General features: G+C 42.8%; 1 protein-coding gene across 3 annotated transcripts in view; it reads left to right on the top strand.

Annotated features, from left to right (window-relative positions):
- Positions 1 to 20,527, top strand: part of DPF3 (double PHD fingers 3) — a 166,217-nt gene that overhangs the window by 51,517 nt on the left and 94,173 nt on the right. Inside the window, exon 1 of one of the 3 annotated variants that reach the window (XM_009952632.2) lies at positions 17,569 to 17,594. The exons of the other annotated variants lie outside the window; for them this stretch is intronic. Coding sequence (XP_009950934.2) covers positions 17,569 to 17,594 — 26 coding nt within the window. Of the gene's footprint in view, positions 1 to 17,568; positions 17,595 to 20,527 lie in introns of those variants that run through there. 3 annotated transcript variants of the gene reach the window in all.

Below are 20,527 nucleotides of genomic sequence, written 5' to 3'. Positions count from 1 at the left end.
CAGGAGATAGATGTTGGTTCATAATTGGCGGAGAAGCTGTGTAATCAGTTGCTCACTTTCTATTGTTGCCACCTCAAAGATAAACAATATTCAGGGCTGGTGCTGTATTTTAGCCAGTAAGGCTGTATAAGCAAATAGGTTCCTCTTGATTAGCTGCTGTTTATTTTGCTGTAAACTACTTTTTGCCTTTGAGTCAAACAAGTGGTCTGGAGAGATGGTTTCTGACTAGCCCATCAAAGGAAAACAGTAGTAGGGTGTTTTTTTATTTTTCAGGACTTCACACAACTTCCTCCTCTTTGAATGAGCATTTACCAGAATGATGAAATGGGAAACCTCCAAACTACTGCATTTTTAAAACCTATTGTTATGAAGGAGGGAATTCTGGATTAAAATTCCTCTGCTAGCAATGAGTGTGCCTCAAGTGCATGCAACTTCCCTGCTATAAAAGTGGACAAAAGCGTGTTCAGAGCTCAGAACTCTGTCTCGTCTTCTGCAGTCCCTGGGCTTCCTCTTGCTCCTGATGCACAAAGCCAAACCACATGGTTTTCACTTGAATGTCTCTTTTGAAACACCTTACATGAATCTTGGAAAGATAGGAAGGTTCATCCAACACTGTCATTGCTCAGTTGTTCTGCCACAGGAGAATGACTTCTAGTCCGAAGCCTTTAAAACCACCAATGTCTCTGTAAACCTTTGCAGATTTGCAAATCTGAAAAAGTGTAGTGTCCTTCTGTGTATGGAATGGAGGAAAAGGGACTTGGTGGATGGAAGTAGATTCTTCCTGGGCCCTGAGAATGTGATCTTTTTAAAACAAGAATTAATCTCTTTTATAATGATAATTTGTAGAATTGTGTCTCCAAAACAAAAGAACCAACACAGATGCACAATTTGGCAAGGCTCAAATATTAAACAGCCAACCTCTTTCTCCCTGTTGTAATTTCATGGACTTCAAGGGAATTACACCAGTGGCAGTGAATCTGGCCTAAAACACCTTTGACTAAAATTTGTCGGTTTATGTCTTGTGTCCTGAGTAATGCTGAGTGAGGTTTGGTGTTTTAGAAATGGATGAAATCTCCTGTGTTTGGTGCAGCATGCTGAGAAACACACCCATGTGTGAGCACACACACGTCCGTGCATGCGCACGCGTATTGAGTGCTTTCTGGGGATGTTCCCAGAACTGGGATGTGCTTGCCAGGTGTGTTTGCAAGCCAGCTTTGGCTGTGTTGGGTGTATTGGAGAAGTGCAGGGAAGCTCCTCACAACTGCTGCTTGCCTTGTGCTTGCTTATTATGTTTCTCCTGAAGTGGAAAACACAGGTTCATCCCAGTCAAATCCTGTGAATGATTGCCCCCGTTGGACCAAACTCAGAAAAATTCCTCCTGCTGGCTTAAGCGTATTTACATACCACAGGTCATTACAAGTTGGCGGTCACCTTTGTATATATTCCCATGTGTCAAAGCAGAGATATTGGTTCATTTTTCTTTTTTTCTCCAATATTTCTTCTATTTTCTAGGTTACCTTTTTCTGAAGAAATAAGAAAGCCAAAGGAGTCATCCCCATGGGTCCTGACATCTGCTGCAGTCATTCTTACTGAGTCAAAGGAGACCTAGGGAAGGAGAGGGAACAGTCTGGCTGCAGTCTCTTATTGTTTCTCTTTCGTGGGCCCCCACCCTGCACCCTCCTGGGCCTGCAATCCACTAACTAGCTCCTCCTGACTCCAGCTGTCATTTTTCCTTTTTATCTACTCCTCTCTCAAAGAACCAAATGTCATCTCTTGTTGTTCCCTTAGCTGAGGTCAGAGACTCCTTTATGTGCTTTACGCTGATCAAGGATTTTTAACTGGGAATGAGAGCGGTAATCAACTGCGTGGTTGGGGAAGGGGAAGAGATTAAATCTGAGAATTGCCAGTGATTGCCCCACGTGAAGAACAGCAGCTAGCAAAACACAGGCTATCATTATGCACTTACGTTTATTTTATTCCCTTAGTGACAGTAAAATGCTATCTGCAGCAGAAAGGTAGGACAAAGTCCATCCTTGTTTAGCCCTGTGGTATTCAGTGGATTTTCGGTGGGGTAGAATTGGGAAAATTTATATTTACAGTGAGGAGTGACATTTTCAGACGCTCTCCCTGGGAGATTTCAAGAAAGGGAGATGGCAAAGCTATGTTTCTGTTCTAAACTGAGGACACATTTTTGTTCAAAAAAGGCCAGCCATTTTTATTTCGAGTCTTGACTATAGCTGTGGGGAAGACATTGGAGGGTGTAGCAGAATGTGACTTCTGCTGTGTCCTGACACTTCCACTTCATCAGCCAGTTTTGGGGCATGCTGGCTGAATAAAAGTGGGGACAGGAAGGGTTCCTGGTGCTGTTTTAGTCTCTGCCCACGGTTTATTTTTCTGGTTTATTCAAGACAGAATCAAGCTCCAAGGCCTGCAACAGATTGCAAACTGTAAGTTTCATAGTCAAACCTAGGAAGGCAAAACAGTTAAGAAACAGGCTAAGTGATGAGAACTACCTTTGGATTGACTAATTAATTTTAGTAGCCTAAACTGTCTCCTTCAATATGCTTTTTTTGAAGTCTTGTCAGTCCCTCTAAAACGTCTTCTGTTGTTATAGAGCTGTAGGAAGAATAGTACAAAGTGTCCTGATTCTCCTTTTGCACTGATGGAATTCAAAAGTACTCTGAAGTATGCAGGAACTGGAGTCAGCCCTCTTCCAGAAAAGTGTTTTCTTCACAAGAGAAAAACAGACTGTATTTAGAGTTTATTTAATTAAGGGAGACCTGGCTAGTGGAGAAAGAGGTTTCACTGAATTAAAATTGGCAACTTTTGCTAAGATGTGTGTTAGGGACTAACATGCTAGTATTATCTGTGTTTATTCTCTAGGCATTGGACAGTGATTTTGTTAATGATTTAAAAATCTGTTACTTACTTAGCAACTCTAGCTCCTAGAAGCCAGGGACTGCATGAAAATTTCAGTTTTATAGCTGAAATTTCTGGCTCTGCTGGCTATAGAAATATCTACATCAATAAACTACCAGTTCAGAAACAGGACCCAACTCATGATTTTCTGAGTGGTTTGATTTGGAAATCTTAAGTACCAGGTGCAGGTGGTAGCTGGAATGCAGGAAGAAAGATGGAAATATCAGGATAAAAAAGACTTCTTTACTATAAGTTCAGGGTTAAGCTTCTTGAACTTGGACTTCAGCCCCTTCCTGCCAATTTTTCCAGTTGAAATAGATGTGTCTGGATCTCAAGTTTAAGATGGAGCCTATTGGTACAGTTTCAGTCAAATACTACCTTGTGAAGCTGCTGAATCTGGGCAGATGTGGAGTTGTGCCTGACCTGACTTTTCCTGCTTCCCTCTACCATGATGTTTCAGCTCTAGCATTTGGAATGGGCCTTTATGTACAGTTTTGAGGTCTGATTATCCCTTGTTTGCATTGTGATGTGAAAAGAAGGATGGACAGGGGGAGTCCGCAGTCCTAGAGATGCTTGCCAACTGTATTCTTGGTCTCCTCCTTTGCCTTCCTCTGTAGCATGGGATATGGATCATCTCCTGGGACCATCTAAGCACATTCATCCCACAAATCCCTTGGAATTGTGCATGCTCTGGAACAGTGGTGATGCCCTTTTTCTCTTTCTGGGGCATATTATAGTACTTGAGAGTCCTGGTCTTTTTTACTATCTTAAGGCTTTTTAGAATACTGAGGATTTGTACCCAGTTTTTGCGGACCTCTGTGTGCTAGATATCTTGTACATTATTTTCTGGGTTTGCTAGAGACTGGGCTCCATCTTTCAGTTTGTAATGCCCAGTCCTTTGTTGTTCAAAGACACACAGTCCCTGCTGTGTGCTGTTCCATTTACTGCTCCCTTTTCACTCTTTCCTTGCCATCTTTCCTTCTTGATTCAACTTTGTCATTCCCAGTCGTATTGCTGTTTTGTTCAGTGGGAGCCATGATTAACAGTTTCCCCATTGGACTGATTCGGATTCTTTTCAACCCAGCAGTCTTTGAACAAATCCCTCAGTACGTAGGCAAATACCAACACCAAAACTGTGGCCTCATTCTTCTTCCATCTTGTGCAGTCTTTTTACCTTAGCAAAGTGAGTGTAAAATACTAGGAGAAATCAGAATGGAGTGCTCAGTCTATGCAAGCTTTAGCGGCAACCAAGTGTACAATCGCATGGGGAAGTGATGTTTCTGACATTCAGATTCAGGCCTTAAATCCAGACTGAAGTTAAAATGTAATTTGTTGTAATTTACCTGTCACTGCAATATCAAATGTTTTAGAAAATCAAGTTGATTTTTTCTGCTTCCACCTTTTTTTCTGTGCTGTTGCTGTACTCAAATATATTGACAGTTGCAATCACATGGAAAGATATTACTACAGTAGCCAGTTTGGTCCTTCAGGACATAACAGAAACATGTTCCTCAAGTGACTATAGAACATACAACCCTGAAGGAAGCACATAATTGCAGAAACAAAGCACTTCTGCCATTTCTGGAACACTAACAACGCTCTAAAAAGTGGGTATTGTTAGAACTTGGTCCTTTCTGCAGAACCATGTGTTCTGGGATTCTTCTCCACTATTTTATCAAGATTTTCTCTTTTATTTAGGCAGAATTAACAGAAAACAGACAAGCAAACAAACTCAAGCAAAAGCATACAGCATAAAGGTTCTGAAAAATATCAGATTTTGGATATTAGAAAGAATCTCAAAAACATGTCAGCTTATAGTAAATTATAACCATACCTGCTATCACCTCAGATCCTCTAGGAATTTTTGCCACAAATGCTTGCCAGATGCTGCAGCAGTTGCCAGCTGTTTCTCCACTTTTGGATGCACTAGGCAAAATTGAGAAACCTCATCAGCTGATGGACAAACTTACAAAAGGTAAAATGGACCAGGAAATGCTTAGTGGGAGCAGACAGAATTTCATCTAAGATGAAGCTGCCTGAAGACATAGATGCCAGCTCTTTATCAGCTGGCTTCATACTGAAGGTCCATTTTCCTTTAGCATGCTCTGTACTTGTACTTCCCCTCCTTCCTTCAGTCTTTTGGCTTGCTAGACCAAAAGAAGGAGTATAAAAAAGACAGCCATGAACTTATCTTTCATATAAGTGTATCATTTTCTTATAATTGAACTACTTTCTGGCAAGAAGGTGCATGGAAAGCAAGAGAAGAGGTTCTGCAGCTCTTCATTGTCCCTACAACAAGAATGACCTGGAAGGGATTGTGTCTAAACACATAAAATGTCAGATAAACACCAGGTATTCTTTGCATTCAGAAACCAAATGTCCTATAGCTCCTCCAAAGTAAAATATTCAAAGTCATTCATGGCAGCCGTATAAACAAGAATCAATGTGGCAGTGATTAATTTTTAAGTATATGCAATCTATCTGTGTATAGGCAACATGACAGATCAGTGATAGTCCAACCTGAAAAGTTTGGTTCTCGAATGGACTGAGAGGAAGTGACAAGGAGTGGTAACCTGATGTTGTGCTGTGATGTGCTGTCTTTGATGCTTTGTTATCATTGTTGCTTATTGGTGGTAAACTGTGAGCAGATACCTTAGTGCAGTGTCAGATCATCACACCTTGAGTAGCTTGTAGAATTCTGCAGTTGTGTTTTCTTCCTGACTGCTGGTGAAAAGAATTGCTGCCCATCATTCCAGCTTTCTGCCTCTCTCTTTGACTACATCAAAGAGTAAATAACAATCTCTAGTGCTTTGAAATATTGGCTGAGCCTTCTTGTTTGTTGAGCAAGGAGGGGCTCTGATTAAGCCTACAGATTCCTCCAGAACCCACATGTAATGTTTTAAGGAACTCAAGTTGAGCATTGTTGAGCTAGGTAATGTATCAGATTATTTTCTGACTTCTGTGGAAATGTCCTGTGTTTCACTGAGTGACGTGGTGGTCCTAGTCTTTCTCTTTATGCTGAGAAAGACTCAGTGTGTAACCGTTTAATGTATGTTACACAAAAACTCCAAAGAAAGAATATCTGAAGGGCTTTTTTCTCATAATGCTTACCAAAGGTGATGAGATTATTTAGTAGTCAGTGCATATGGCTTGCAGTTCCCTTTGGGGAGAAGAGGAAAGAATGTAGAGAGAAAAGAGATAGTCATTCTGTTGTGCATGTGATAGAGCTGACAGTGTTACTGTCAATAGTAGCAGTTCTCAGCTAACCACAATGGATAACCCCCTGTTGAGGACAGAGGAGACAATTACCTGCCTGCTATGTGCTCAGTAGCAACTATGCCTGGATGATTCATCTGTGTACGATGGTCGTCTGAAGCAGAAGACTTCCATACCCTCCTTATGTTGTGACATTTTTGCAGATCCTTCCATTTTCTTCCCTTTTCAACTCCTGCCCATGGAGGAACTCTTTCCTTCCCCCTTCCATTGCCTGGGAGCTGTTTTGATTCTCCTGATGAATGTCAAGTGCTTTGGGCCTGGAGCCCTATTGGGTGGGGGCTAAGACTTGGATCTACCCCTGAGACAGAGTGGAGCCAGCAAAGACGGGTTATTTTAAATTGTGTGGTGACAAGCCTTTTTTTTCCCTCCCTTTTTGTTCTCAAGGGATAGCTGGGGAAGTTTGTTGTGCCAAATGCTTGGAATGTGGTTTTTCTCCTCTTCCTCCTCCTTCAAAACAGAAAGAGAAAACTTTATGCTGTGAATTGTGTTAATTGGGGAACATAAATCCAAACTGTAGTGCAGCATTGCTGGGCCTGGACACCTATTGAAGTTTAATGAGGGAAGAGCAGTTTTCTCTTGCCCTCCCCTCTTACACTCTCCCCACATCAAACTCTTTCTGGTGGTACAGTCCTGTTCAGATGGGAGTGTGGGAATGCCAGGGAGAGCGTGTGCATTGGTCCAAAGTTCTCACGAGTCTGTATGCAATATGCAACTCCTTTAAAATACTGCAGCCAGTGAGGCATGGACTTTCTCCCAGGCCAAAGTTAGTGGTGTAGGAAAAAGAAAGAGAGAGATTCCTCTGGCTGTCTATCTGAAGTAGCTGCAAGCCCATTTGAGGTAAATCCACACTGCAACAGAAATTTGATGGTCTGTGCGCCCTGACCATACATTTCTGGACTGCTGACAGGGTCCCATGTAGGATGTTATATGACTTTTTACTCCTTGTGTCAGGCCTGATATTTTCTTAGAACTTCATGAGTGAAGTGTTTCTTTATGTTTACTGACTGGCTGAAAAGATGTCTCATTACATCCGGAATAGAAAATAAAGAGTCCTTCTCTCTGTCTCAGCCGTGGTACTGGGAATAAATTAGTGCCCATCAACTTCTACAGGATGTACTGGAGCAAAAAGCCAACCTAGGAGGGCCTTGATCAGAGCATGAATAGCAGTAGAATTACATGGAGTGTAATAACATATACTTTAGCAGAAATCGAGAAGTTCATCTGAAATGGCTCTAGAGTGAATGGCTTCCCTTTGGCACTGATGTTTCAAGAAAAGAAATTCACGTGGTGGAAGAAAGGTAGATTGGGACGGTAATGGGAAGAGCACTTAAATAGAGGGCCATGCAAGTTGCAAAATTTATTAAAACCAATACTGACTGTCTCTGAAGTCTGCTGCAATAAAATAATAAAACTTGCTCTCAGGTAAAAATGCTTCTTATGGTGGTGCAAGACAGGCATTCATCCTTCAGTTCTGGATAATATAACATTAATACAGGAGGTATTTTAACCCGCTGGTAATATTTTACTGCTTTTGCCCACAAGCTCATCAATGTTTGTGTAGCATTAAGCATTAAAACTCGTATTTTTATCAACTACTCCAGCCCTTGCTGATGCAGCACTGGAAGTCTGGGAAGAACCACTTGCTTTTGCTTTGAGAGATGGAATGAAAGGTTAGAGGCAGTGGATGGCGATTGCATGAGCAATGCAGGTCAGGTTACTGGTGGATTCCTCTTGCAAGATAAGTGAGAGTCCTCTGAAAGGTAATTATTGGAAAGCATAAATTCCTGAGATAACCTGTCCAAGAAGAAATACTAACAGGAGCAGAGGCCATGTGTTAAAGGCTAGCCATTACTCCAGGGCAATGGGCTAACCTCTCTCTCTCATTTTTTCTGTAACCTCTCCCTGCTCTGACAGTTGACTCCCTCAGTTCTTTTCCTTCAGTTACTTGTCAGTCTTCTCCTGGTTCTGTTTATAGATCACTGTGATGCTCATCTCCATTCTCTACTAATTGGGGTGCAGACAAGTGGAAACTCAGTATGCAGTTTAGTTCCATGTCCAAATTCTTGTTTAGTCATTGTCTTTGCTTGTCATTGTCATTGTCACTGCAGTGTTCAGGTGGCTTTTACAGCATGTCTAGAAAGAAGAAGGGTTGCTCTTGTTTTTTTTCTTTAACTGATGTTTGTATAGAAGAACTTCAACTAGCTTTCAGGGGTGACATGGAGTCAGTTTTGCCTCTGAATGAAGAGAATTGCTGGACTGAAGTTGAGGAAGGCAGTCTTGAAGAATAAGAAAACAAATTTCAGAAGAAAAGATGGAGCAAAGTTGGGAAATAAGAAAAGTGCTTTCTCTTTCTTTATGGCTTTGTTATGCAAACTCACTGCGTCTCATCTGTAATGTAGAGATAGTGGTATCTGCCCAGCCCCTATTTCCACTGGTTGATTGATTAATGACTGTCTCATGATCCCTAGATTACACTTTGTGACCTACAGCTTTAACTACTGCAGTGTATTACATCCCAGAAAGAAAATGGAAGTAATGTGTTAGCTCTGGCTAGTTCCAGCTGGGAAAACATGATAAACTGACCTGAACAGGCTTGCCCATGTGTACCTGCTTCTAAGACCTCATTCTAAAAGTGCACTGAAGCATGTGCTGTCTGTTCAGCTGCTATCTCTGTTCAGCAAGACATTCAAGGATCTGTGTAAGTTTGAATTGAAGGGGACCTGCACACTCAGTGAGGTGCTTTGCTGAACTGGGACCTGATGCTTGGTCACAGGCAGGATTTCATTGTGAGTCTTTGAAGATCTCAGTGAACACACAGGGCCAAAGATGGATCTGAGATCTGCCCTAGCATGACTGAAATATGTGTTAAACAACTGGAGTCTTAAGAATAGTGAAACTTCCCAAAAGAGTAAGCTGTTTGAGCAGAAGAGAGGTTCTTTATTCTTCAGTGGTAATTGCAGTAACACACTGCTGCAAGCTTTGCTAATTGCTAAGTGAAATACAAGGCTTTTCTGTTTGCTTTAGCTGTTCTACAGTAATAACCACCTCAGTCTGATACTTAAGGTGGTGCTGAGAACAGGAGGCAAGCTGGAAGGAAAACACATGTAAGGAAATCTGTGGTGTATAAGGGAACAACCATCAGATATTTGAGTTTCTGAAAGCTAGTTGTGGCAAGTGCTTTTTCTTGACTTTATTAAAGAGTTCCTCTTATATGCTGCATAAGTGTCTACAGAAACAAGGGCACAGGTGTTTGAAACATCACTCCTCGGAGTTTAAGCAATGTGTGTGTATTTGCAATGATGGTTTTCTCTGCTCCCATCAGATGTGCTCCAGGTGCAGAAGATCCTGTGCCTAGACCTTTGAGTTAGTTCAAGTGTGCTCTAAATACAGGGCATTTTTTATGCTGAGGGAACTGTGAGATGTGTTGGAGGACATAGTGCATCTGTTTCATCTCTTACTTCTAACTTTTATTGTTCCTTTTTGAGAAGAAATAATGATGCTTCAGCAGAGGAATGCCCGTAATCTGCCCTACTTACATTTGTGGGTAGAACGGGGGGAAGGAGGTGAGAAAAGGAAATCTAATTCACAGTCCCCTTGGGAATTTCCCTGTGTAGCATGAGTCAAGTATATCCCTGCTGTACGTCTGTTGAGATCAGTAATTTGTACAAGTAACAGAGTGATTGTTCCTGTGTATTCAAGAGAAATAATAACTCAAAGAAATATAACCTTAATTATCTAGGCTTAAGATGACTTTGTAGAGAACGGAAAATACGATTTTGCATTGTAAGTCTTTTGTGTGGTTAATAATTATTGACTGAGTAGAGTAGATTTTTGTGTTTTCTTACATGTGTATTGTATTTGTCGTACATATCGTGACTGAGGAACTGAAAGTGCTACCCATTCAAGATTAGTAACTTTATCTTTAAAGTATTGGCTATAGCTAATTGTTTTTCCAAGGCTGACCTCAGAGGCAAAGTAAACTCTAATAATTATGTGGGTTTATTCCAGATCTATATAAATCTCTGCTTTGCTACTTGTGTGATCATTTTCACCTGAGCAAAATGGATTGTTTCCTGTAGTGGGATTTCCTTTGCAGCAGGAGATACAAGGTTCCTACAAAGGAGGCAAGTCAGCAGAAAAATGTGAGCTCACTAACTCTAGTCAAAGGACAGGAAGTACCTAAAATATTAATCTAATTACAGTTCTGTGTGGTGGGGAAGCTTGCCTGCCATTTAGGAACATTTCTGCTACTCTTCTACTTGAATGATTATTTCCATCTCTTCTAAATTCTGCCATCTGGATTGAATGGCACTGTATATTTGTTTACTAAATAACTGCACAAGGTGCAGGGGAAGTCCCAGCCTGGGAACTTCCAAGAAGGCTAACAGAGGTCATTCAGACCAGGACCATGTGTAAAGCTTGGACAGTTGCAACTCTGATATGGCTAAAAGCATGCAAAACCCTCATGGTCTTTCCTGGTATCTCACTGCCTGTTGAGATCTGATGGAGATACATGGTGTCAAGGATTGAGGCTGGGCCGGCCACTAACAAATGACAGACTCTCTCTATTAAACCCTCACCCCTTCCAGAAGGGGAAGGGGGAGAGAACAAGGGAGAGAGACTTTACGGTTTGGAAGGGAAAACTCAAACAGCTTTAGTGAAACAATAACAATAAAAGAAAAGATAATAATAAAAATAAGAAAATAATGAAATATATACAAATATCTACAAAACCAATGCAAACCCAATACCAAACTCAACTCCCCCCACCTTGATGACGATACGTCACCACCACGCTGCAGGGCTGGCACTGGGGCAGTCCCAGGCTGGACTTAGCAGCAGACAGGGATGGGATGCAGGAGCTGGACTCAGGCACTGGATTCAGGGATGCACGGATCAGGATCGAAGATAGAAAAACAGACAGAGTCCTCCTCAGATGCTGGCCATTAAAGAAGAGAGAGAGACCCTCATGATCCCTCAGCTTTATACTGAATATGACATACAGGGGATGGAATACTCTGTTGGTCAGGTTTGGGTCACCTGTCCGGTTCGCTCCTCCCTGCAGGTGCGACCTTTTTCGTGCTTGCGACCCTTTTCACTCCCGGCACCCCAACACGGAGTACAAGATTTAGCAGTGACCTTGGTCGCTATAAGAACAAGTATAAGCAAGGGCCTCTCTGCATCCCATTCCTTGGTACAAACTATAAACATCAGGCCTTTTATCACTGCTAGAAGCAGTCACTGTCTGGAAAAACATGCTGCTGATTTTGGAAAGTGCAGTTACTTAGAAGAGACTTAACTGAAAAATAAAAGCACTGAAACAGAATTAGTCCTGTTTTAGCTCAAACCAGGATGCATGGCTTCTTCAAAGATGGGGTATGTAAAGTTACATGAAAAGGAATGCTCTTGTCAGCTTAGCTGATGTCATTTGGGCCGGTGATGTAACTGTGGTGGGAGGGAAAAACTTCCATTTCACAGAATCACAGAATCACAGAATGGTAGGGGTTGGAAGGGACCTCTGGAGATCATCTAGTCCAACCCCTCTGTTGAAGGAGGTTCACCTAGAGCAGGTCACACAGGATCGCATCCAGGTGGGTTTTGAATGTCTCCAGAGAAGGAGACTCCACAACCTCCCTGGGCAGCCTGTTCCAGTGCTCTGTCACCCTCAGAGTAAAGAAGTTTTTCCTCAGGTTGAGGCAGAACTTCCCGTGCTCCAGTTTGTGCCTGTTGCCTCTTGTCCTGTCACTGGTCACCACTGAAAAGAGCCTGGCCCCTTCCTCTTGACACCCACCCTTTAGATATTTGTAAGCATTGGTAAGGTCCTCTCTCAGTCTTCTCTTCCCCAGGCTAAAGAGCCCCAGGTTTCTCAGCCTTTCCTCATAAGACAGATGAGGAATTTGTATATACTGTGTCTCCCAAGAGGGCTGCACTAACTGAGTGACCTAGCTGTCACCACTGATGGTCTGGACACGCTTTTTCCAATTACAAACAAACAAGAGTGCTGCTTGAAGACTAACCCAAGCTGGCTGTACTGCTGGAGACTACCTCTACTGGCAGAAGGGATTTTGTGAGCTTGCCCTCAGCTCCTCCAGGCAATGTCAGCTGGGTTTGCTCAAACAGATCAAATGGCCTTGCCTGAAGTAGATCAGGGAGCACTCACATAAGCATTGCTACCGGTGGGAGGTGCGGGAGCAGTAAGCCGTAGGAGACAAGCAGTGAAAAGCAGCAGGGTGGGAGGGAACGGGTGATATTTTTAGCCAGCACAGCTAGAGCTAGGAGAGGGTGTCTGTTGATGATCTGAGCATCTTTTAGTATAGACACTGCCTAAAGTAATGCACACGATTTATTAGTGAGGTGAGTGTAGGGTGTTACCCATGTTCTGCAGGGGAACTGTTAAAGCTACAAAGGAAGTCGTGGCAGAGTCATTTGTAGAACTCTGGTTTGCTGGCTTCCCAGACACAGCTTGGGTGATAGATTACTTTTTTTACTAAACTACCTTTCTCCTGGATGAAGGAATGCAAAAGATAGGTCCACTGTGTGAAATCAGGACTGAGGGAATTGAATGGATAGACTTTGTCTTTGACTACATCTGGCCCCTAAGGCTATGATTGCACTAAGCCAAACAGACTTCTGGTGACCCCAAGCCCCAACAACTTGAGATGCTTCTTTAAAAATGTATATATAAAAATCTCTTGGATGTTGTCATGTCCAGTCTAGTATTGTTGCTGAAGTTTTCATTAGTTCATTCCTTTAGTAATTGGAGAGAATTTTTGACCTTTTGGGAGAGGTTAGGACCAAGCTGAATTCTGACTGCTATCTTCAGATACAAAGGAGGCCTAGGTTATTACCTTTTGCACCTGTTGTTCATTTAATTGGATGCTGCTGCATCTCTTTAAAACAGAAACCCTGGCCTGAGAAAGAATAGATGCTCTGAGATATCCCCAAGGAGTCTGCCTCTGAGATTAACCTAATTGGTCACTGTGCTGAGTCTAATAGAGATTGTATGCAATGTCTGTCTCTGGAAACACCGTGGGTAGCCTAGTGTATGGCATGGAAACTGCTGCTGTTAACTCTCCATAGAAATGGAAAAAAAGTAAGAGAAGTGGACAAATTACCACAAGCACCATAATGTAATTGTCACGCTCCAGTATATTTGAATGGGTCTGAGAAATTAATCTTCTGAAATATTTCATCTAAGCACACATCATCTTGTACCATACACAGATACCTGTTGCATCTAGCCAACAACTTTGTGTGTTAACTGCTGCATAAGATGGGCATAGTGTTCCCTCTTTTTTGGCTATGAGAGCTGAGAATGTTGCTGCAGGCCTTACGCAAGGCCATGTGCAGCTGCAGGAGGAGGAACACTTCCAGCTCTGGTCCTTCTTTCTGCACAAAGATGGCAGCAGCTCTTGACCTTGAAAGCTGGATTTGGCCTGCAGGCTGCTGTCAGCGAAATACCCTCATGTACCACACTCTTTGGCAGCATTAACTTGTGCTGCTGTTTCTTTTCTTTAAATGGAAATGCTGGCAGAGCTCTCATACTTCCACAATACTTGTGAAGATGGGGCTTATCAGATCAATTTTCCCCAAATTGTAAGCTATGCCTGCCTTTTGTCATTTTTCTTCAGATTTTTTTGCATGAAATATACCTGTAATATGGATTATATTACAGTCTGAGACTGTTTCCAGAACAGTGAATTTAGCTCACTCTGTGAGGCCAGGTTCTCTGTTATGATTCAGCATTACACCGTGATTCGAGCAGTGAGAAGCCTGTCAATTCTGGCCACAAATAGCCAGCAGGGATTTCCAACCCACCAGGGAAGTTTTCTGATAAATACCTGGCAAAAGGGGATTCCTTTGCCCTTCTGCACATAGGGGATGGGCTAATGCTGGGTGCTCGGAGGAGGGTGCTGGAAAATCTCACATTGCTTTTTCACTGATCTAAGATTCAGCCTAGACTCATAGCTCAGGGCATCTCCTTGACTGCTGTAATGTTTGGGCTGTGCCAATGCTGACTCAGGAACTTGTCATCAGCTCTCTGATGGCTCCTAATCTTTTGCACCACATACAGTCACCTGGCACAATACTTTTGAACCAGTGCTTGACAACTTGTCCATTTTAACCCAGCTGTATGAGTTCCTTCAATGAAAGGCATTAACTCTCCTTGCAAGCCTTTCCTTTCATTTACCCTTCGATCATTGCTGCTCCAGCAGCACTGTCTCTGCTTGCAGCTGTATACTGCTTTGTGGTCTGATTTGTGTACTCTATCTACTACTGAAACAGTTCTGCTAGCTGTTTTTTTTTCTCTGACTTCCATACTGGGGAAAGTTATACAGGCCTCTTTTTGTCCATCATGTGAAATTATTCAATATGTATAGAAATGAAATAGATGTCTCATTGACTGGCTCTTGGAGAGCCTAGGATAGACATGTGATTGTGGGTCTTTAAAGCTGACAGGTTTATGTTAAAAAACTGAAAGCCCAGAAAGTTTGAGTCATTCTGTAGCCCATCCTGTTTTGCCTTTGCTCAGGTTCACACCCCTTACATCATTAGAAGATGTCGTGCAGGGACAAGCGCAACTGGCCATTATGAGAAAACTGAATCTGCACATTCCTGCACTTTCTGGCTTGCCCTCAGAGTTTGTGGTAGGATTTTGAGCAACCTGTTATTGAAAGCCATTCTGTATTTCTGAGAGACTTGGTATCCTACCTCTCCGCAGTTGCAAAGGGTTCATGAATGTAGCATTTAGGAGCTGCTTATAGGCTAGACGTTGCAGAGAGTACAGCCAAAGGAGGGGGCCCAGCCAGTCCTTTGTTGTTTAATACTTAATAGGGGTCTGATACTCTTGAATATGTCATATTTTCTTTTGCTTGGATCTTTTGAAGAATGTTGTGTTAGCATCTTGCAATGTGATGTGAGGATGAGCAGAGCAGAATACTTTAGCTTTTCCAGGAAGATGCTCTGGAGCTGGGGCTCTGCTGTCCAAAGGCACTGCAGGAGTCTGGTGATACTGCTTAAGCACAGGTTTCCAGTTGCATCTGCTTTTCTGGGTCTAGAAAGGAGATACAGCTGTTCAAGCAGCTTGAACTTAGCCCACTGTGCCCTTTGTGGAAACCAATGGTGTTTCAGAGTGTATGGGGAAGAGGCGTGAGGACAGGCTGGGGACAACTGATCTCTTTGTCTTGCTTTGTGATAGGGTAGGTACCACAGTTTTGCAACTAGCTCTGTCTTTGTTGCTTATCTAGCCTAACGTAGAGATTCATAGTAGGCCAGGCCAGATGTAAAAAACACACATAAGCATGGCCAGACCGCTGCTTGAAAAGAGAATTATGCTGACTGGAGAGAGAGAGGAAGGCCCTTTTGATGATTGTATCTATTAGATTGTCCACATTAGTGCCTGTCTTTGAATCATAAACAACAGTAGCTCATAGTTTGTAACATTTCCCACTTCCAGCCAGCCTCACTAGTATCTCTTCTGACTTCAGTCTCTGCCAGCCATGCTACCCTTGCTTTCAACACAGAGTTTTGGGAGAGCGCTGTCTGTATGAGGAGGGGAAAAGATACATAACGCTGCGTGTCATCAATATAATGGCTGGCATTGCTGCTGATATACTTCATCATATTCCCTGGAGGTTTTGCATGGATATTAAATAGAAGTGGTGGAAGAATTGAGCCCTGTGGCATTCTTCATGTCAAGGCTCATGGAGAGGAGGAGCAGCTGCCTGTCAGGGGCCTCCTGGGGTCTGCTGGAAAGGAACGAGTGTAGCCAGCTCAGTGCAGTTCTCGCAGCACTTGCCAAGACATATGGTTGGTGAAGCTATACCTCTTGGTCTGCCATGTCACAGACAGCTGATAGCTCAGGTAGCGTCTGCATGATTTCTTAGTCTCTGTCCATCTTTGTGAGAAGGCCCAAGCTCCCACTGGTGCTTCATTTCCAGACTCATTCATGAATGTCTCCAAAAGGAGAGTGCAGAGTATTTGCTGAAGCATCACTTGTTTCCCACCACTTCCTACATATTGCTCAGTTTGAAACTGGATGGCAGTGCTGTTGAAGAATAATTTCTGATTTAAAATGTCTTCTTCACTTGTCCGCAATGTTCCTCACAGGATCAGATGATCTAAAATAGAAGACTAGAGACTGAAAGTATAGTAATGTCAACTGCATAGTCTTGAGAACAAGTGCCACATTTTTGATCATGGCTGGGGACCATTGCAAACTTCAGAAGGAAAAGTTTGTTGCTTTCTGTTATGTGGTTAGTCATCTCTGTGCTATCAGCTTTTTACTTGCCTAGTCATGTAGCAAGCATGATTTTAGATGGAAATGAATAGAAAGGGGCCTGGCCTCAGGAACTGGAGACAATCTGGATTCATACTCAAAGGATCTGGTGGAAATTTGAAAACTGCACTTAAGGAGGGCTGGTTCTTTGTTATGCAAGTCTTTCAGGGGTGTAGCGGACCTGTAATCATGGTTGAGCTTGGCTGGTCATATGTCTCCAGTGAGTGCTCTCCTTCTCTGGTTCCTAATCTGAAATGTGGCAGGCACTGCAGGAGGGGTGCACAGGATTCTGCCTATTTTGCAGCTTTTGTAAAAGGTGTAGTATACTCGGATAGCTGGGACTTTGCAGGATGGGCTGGAAAGTAGTGGTGGAGAGCTGCTCTGCTGCTTTCAGGGCCCATCTGGATCCCTTGTCAGCAGAGAAATGAATGTCCTGAAGCAGCTGGAGTGAAGCCAGGCTCTTGGTCCTTGTTGCTAATTTACAGGCTTATAAGCCAGGCCAGTTCTTCTTGTTTTTTTTCATTCAAGGCATGCCTAGACAGAGGAGTCATGGCACTAGGTACTGTACAGAAAAGTTGTAAGTTGGAGTCTGCTCAGAAATCTTAGGGTCTACTTAGAGCAGGTAGGCAAAGGTTGAGAGAAGGGAAGGTTTGTTCTTCAATGACTTTATTAGCTGACCTGATTCCATGATAGAAAACCTCAGTTTCTTAATGCTTAAAAGGACAGTGACCTCATGAAAGTCACAGAGTCTGATCCTCCATCCTGGTGCATGCTCTCATGCCAGTGACTATCTGCAAGGCTGCATAGAATTGCAGCGGCTTCCCATCCCTGTCCCAGAGCCCACGGGGCTGGTGGTGCTTTCGAAGTGTTCACCTCCCTGTTCATGCTGCGCTTCAGCTGCTCTGAGCCTGCTGTTTAGTTTCACTCCCACCCTTTTTCACCAAAAAAGAGCCCCTAACTCCTACTAGACATACACCCCTCCTATGCAGCCTCGCAGAAGATTGTAATAGCATAGGTTGTTCTTTTCCAAGCCAGGGAGCTTTTATTAGTCAGCCAGAACCGGGTTGTTTTAGTGTCCTCAAGCTGGAATGTAAATGCAAAGTCTGCACCTATGCCAGCAGTGTCAGTGGCCCCCCTGTCCCAAGCACCTGGGATTTCAACTGTGGCCCTGCGCTGGGGGGCTGTGTGCTTTTTGCAGTGTGCTGACAGCTTTATTCTGTATTTCCAGTTGTGCTGCTTTCAGTATGACTTGCCTTCCTTGGCCAGCAGTTGTTCATGTCTGCTCCTTGATTTTTTTTTCTCCAGCATCCTTGAAATCTACACATACGCTGATGATTTTGTTTCATTAATATCAATCTAGACAAGTCTGTGTGACCTTTCACTCCCATGTCCAAAGGGAAGAATCGACCCTTGCAGTCAGTCACAGCACAGCACTGACTCATACATACTTTTCATAAAAATAATGCAGAAATTCCCCATAGTTTTTACAGATCTTTTTTCAGGAGTCTTCCATAGCAACACAGCTTGGGAAAACTATGAAGTATGTAACATCAGATAATTAATCTTTCTGACATGAGATACACTTTTTACTATTAGTGTTGTCCGTTTATTTTTTCTCTTTGTGTATCTCACTTGCTCAAACTCAGCTGATCTGTTTGAGTTTCATTTGAGCTCATGTGCTCTCCAGTCTTATTCCCTCCCTTGTCTGTTCTCCAGCTCCATTGTAAACCTCCTGGGAGGAGGCTGGGATTTGTCCCACCTCCATGACTCCATGGTGATGAGCACAATAGGACCATACTTTCCCTTTCTTGCCCTGATTCTAATAATACTCTCTGGTTTTCCTGCAGAAGATAAAATATGCTGTGTTTAGATATGTAGCACTGAAAACAAAGAAAAAAATACCTCTAAGTTTAAAGTTCCTTAAAAAAATTAACTGAAATTTGGAACAAGTCAAAGTCACTCCAGGGAAGACTAATGGTAAAACAAAACAACCAACCACCCAAAAATAATTGCAGGGAAGCTGTTTTCCACTGGATATGACTGTCATAAGGAAATATTGTTTCTTGACTTTTCTGTATTTGATTATTTGTAACTTTTTAAAAAAATTCCATTTATAATTAAAGTCAGGGCAAGTCCTCAAGGTCCCAGTATCTGAATACCTTTCCAGTGAATACTTAGGGGCTGGGGTTTTTGATCATGCTTGCTATACTGGAGCCAAGGCAAGCTTTCTTAAAATATGGAGGTGGTTACATGCTTCTCTTAAATTATTATTTTTCTGTAAGGCAAAAGATGCGTATTTCAAATCTTTAAAATAAATGTAATGAAACAGCTAGACTACAAGATTGTGTCAAGAGTGAATGTGACCCATTAATTTGTAGCTTCTCTGCCATTAATATCTCAAAACCCCTTTTCTCCCTATTAGAAAAATCTGCTGTATTTGACAGTGTCATTTAAAGCCAAATATTTTACCTTCTAAGATTTATAGTTACTTTCAGTCTTAGAAGAAGGTGGGAACTGAAGTCATCTCCAGCCATATCCTATATCCGGGTTGCTGAGATGTCTTGTCTTTGTTAATACAGATGCTTTGTGGTGTATATATTGTAATGACTGGAGTAATTTTTAGCATAAAGAAAACCTGTGCAGTGGTGACAGTTTGTTGTCACACAGCTGTGCTCTTCCTTCCAGTAAACTCCTTGGAGTCAATGAGCATCCCTCACTTAATATAGGGGGAATCTGACTTAGCTCTGTGCAAGCTCAAGTGTTTGTGGAAAGAGCTGTTAATCTTTGATCAACTGGAGTCTCCTTGTTACTGACTTTGATTACACAAGTGTACAGCTTTAATTACAGCTTTTAATAAGCTTTCATTTCTTCCTAGTCACATTCTTTGTATAGTAGTGCAGCTTATCTTTTCCTTTCTCTGCTGCTCTCCTTCCCTCCCTCCCCTGCCTTTTTATGGAAAAAAGGGTTTGAGGTCATTGATGGGAGATTCAGTGTCTGGACAGATCCCACTGTACATGTTCTGCCCACGGCTCTGCCCTCCGCTCGCTGATACAGTCCACAGAGCTCTCTCCTTCAGCTGCCCTGCAAAGTTCCCCGCACCAGCTGCTGCCCAGGAGCTGGTGGTCAGCAGCGGGTGGGGCAGAGCTGGGAGGCACCACATTCACACAGATGTTCACTGCTGCACAAAACCGCTGAGCAACCCTTAGAAGTCTCTGTAGCCAAATGATGAACTGACTCCTGTGTGCAATTCCTGCTTGTGGAGGACTGCCCCCTTCTCTTCCTTGAGGACACTCTGAAATGCAGCGGCTGAAGTCAGAGTGGCAGAGGGCAGCAGAAAGCTGATGGGCTTCAGGATCCAGTCACAGTGCTTGTTCCACATCCAGGGCCTCAGCGTGCTGGATACCCTCTGCTCATTAGAGAAATGACCTGGTGGAAGCCTTGTGAGAGACTTACGGACATGTAATTGTAAATAGTTGAGATATGGCTTAAAACAAGCATAAGGAAATGCTTTTTTTCACGTGAATCATATTTCAACTGTGGAACTCGTTGCCCCACAACGTTTTATGTATGAAAAGATAAGTAGGTAGAAGAGTTGGTTGGATAAATTCATGGAGGAAAGATTCATCAAAGTCTGTTAAACATAATATCCCCACCATTGGGTAACCTGCGATTTGGGGAAGTTATGTTCTGGTTATCAGAAGTGAGAAGGGGGAACTAGAGGTGACTCCTTCTGTATTTGCCGGGCTCTTGTGTTCTCCCCTGAGCCTCTGCTGTTGGTCCCTGTCAGCAGGAGGATATTGGGCCAGCACAGCCCAAGGGAAAAGAATATGACTCCCATGGAAGTCATAAGGTGCAACCGAGGAGTGACTTAAAAGATGCAAGTCAGAAAAAAGACACAGGTGGTAAAACAGATCAATTTGCACTGATTTGACATTCAGAGGTGTGCAAAAGAAGTATACTTTTAAAATAGCAGTTGTGCTATGGAAGAGGGTAGTGGGGAAAACAACTAATAGAACAGGGAAGGGAGCTTCTTTTATCTCTGTGCATGCGTCC

The sequence above is a fragment of the Leptosomus discolor genome, chromosome 3, assembly GCF_034619465.1.
Source record: "Leptosomus discolor isolate bLepDis1 chromosome 3, bLepDis1.hap2, whole genome shotgun sequence".
NCBI lineage: Eukaryota > Metazoa > Chordata > Aves > Leptosomiformes > Leptosomidae > Leptosomus > Leptosomus discolor.
Note: the sequence above shows the minus strand (reverse complement) of the source record. Positions and strands in the feature narration are given on the sequence as shown.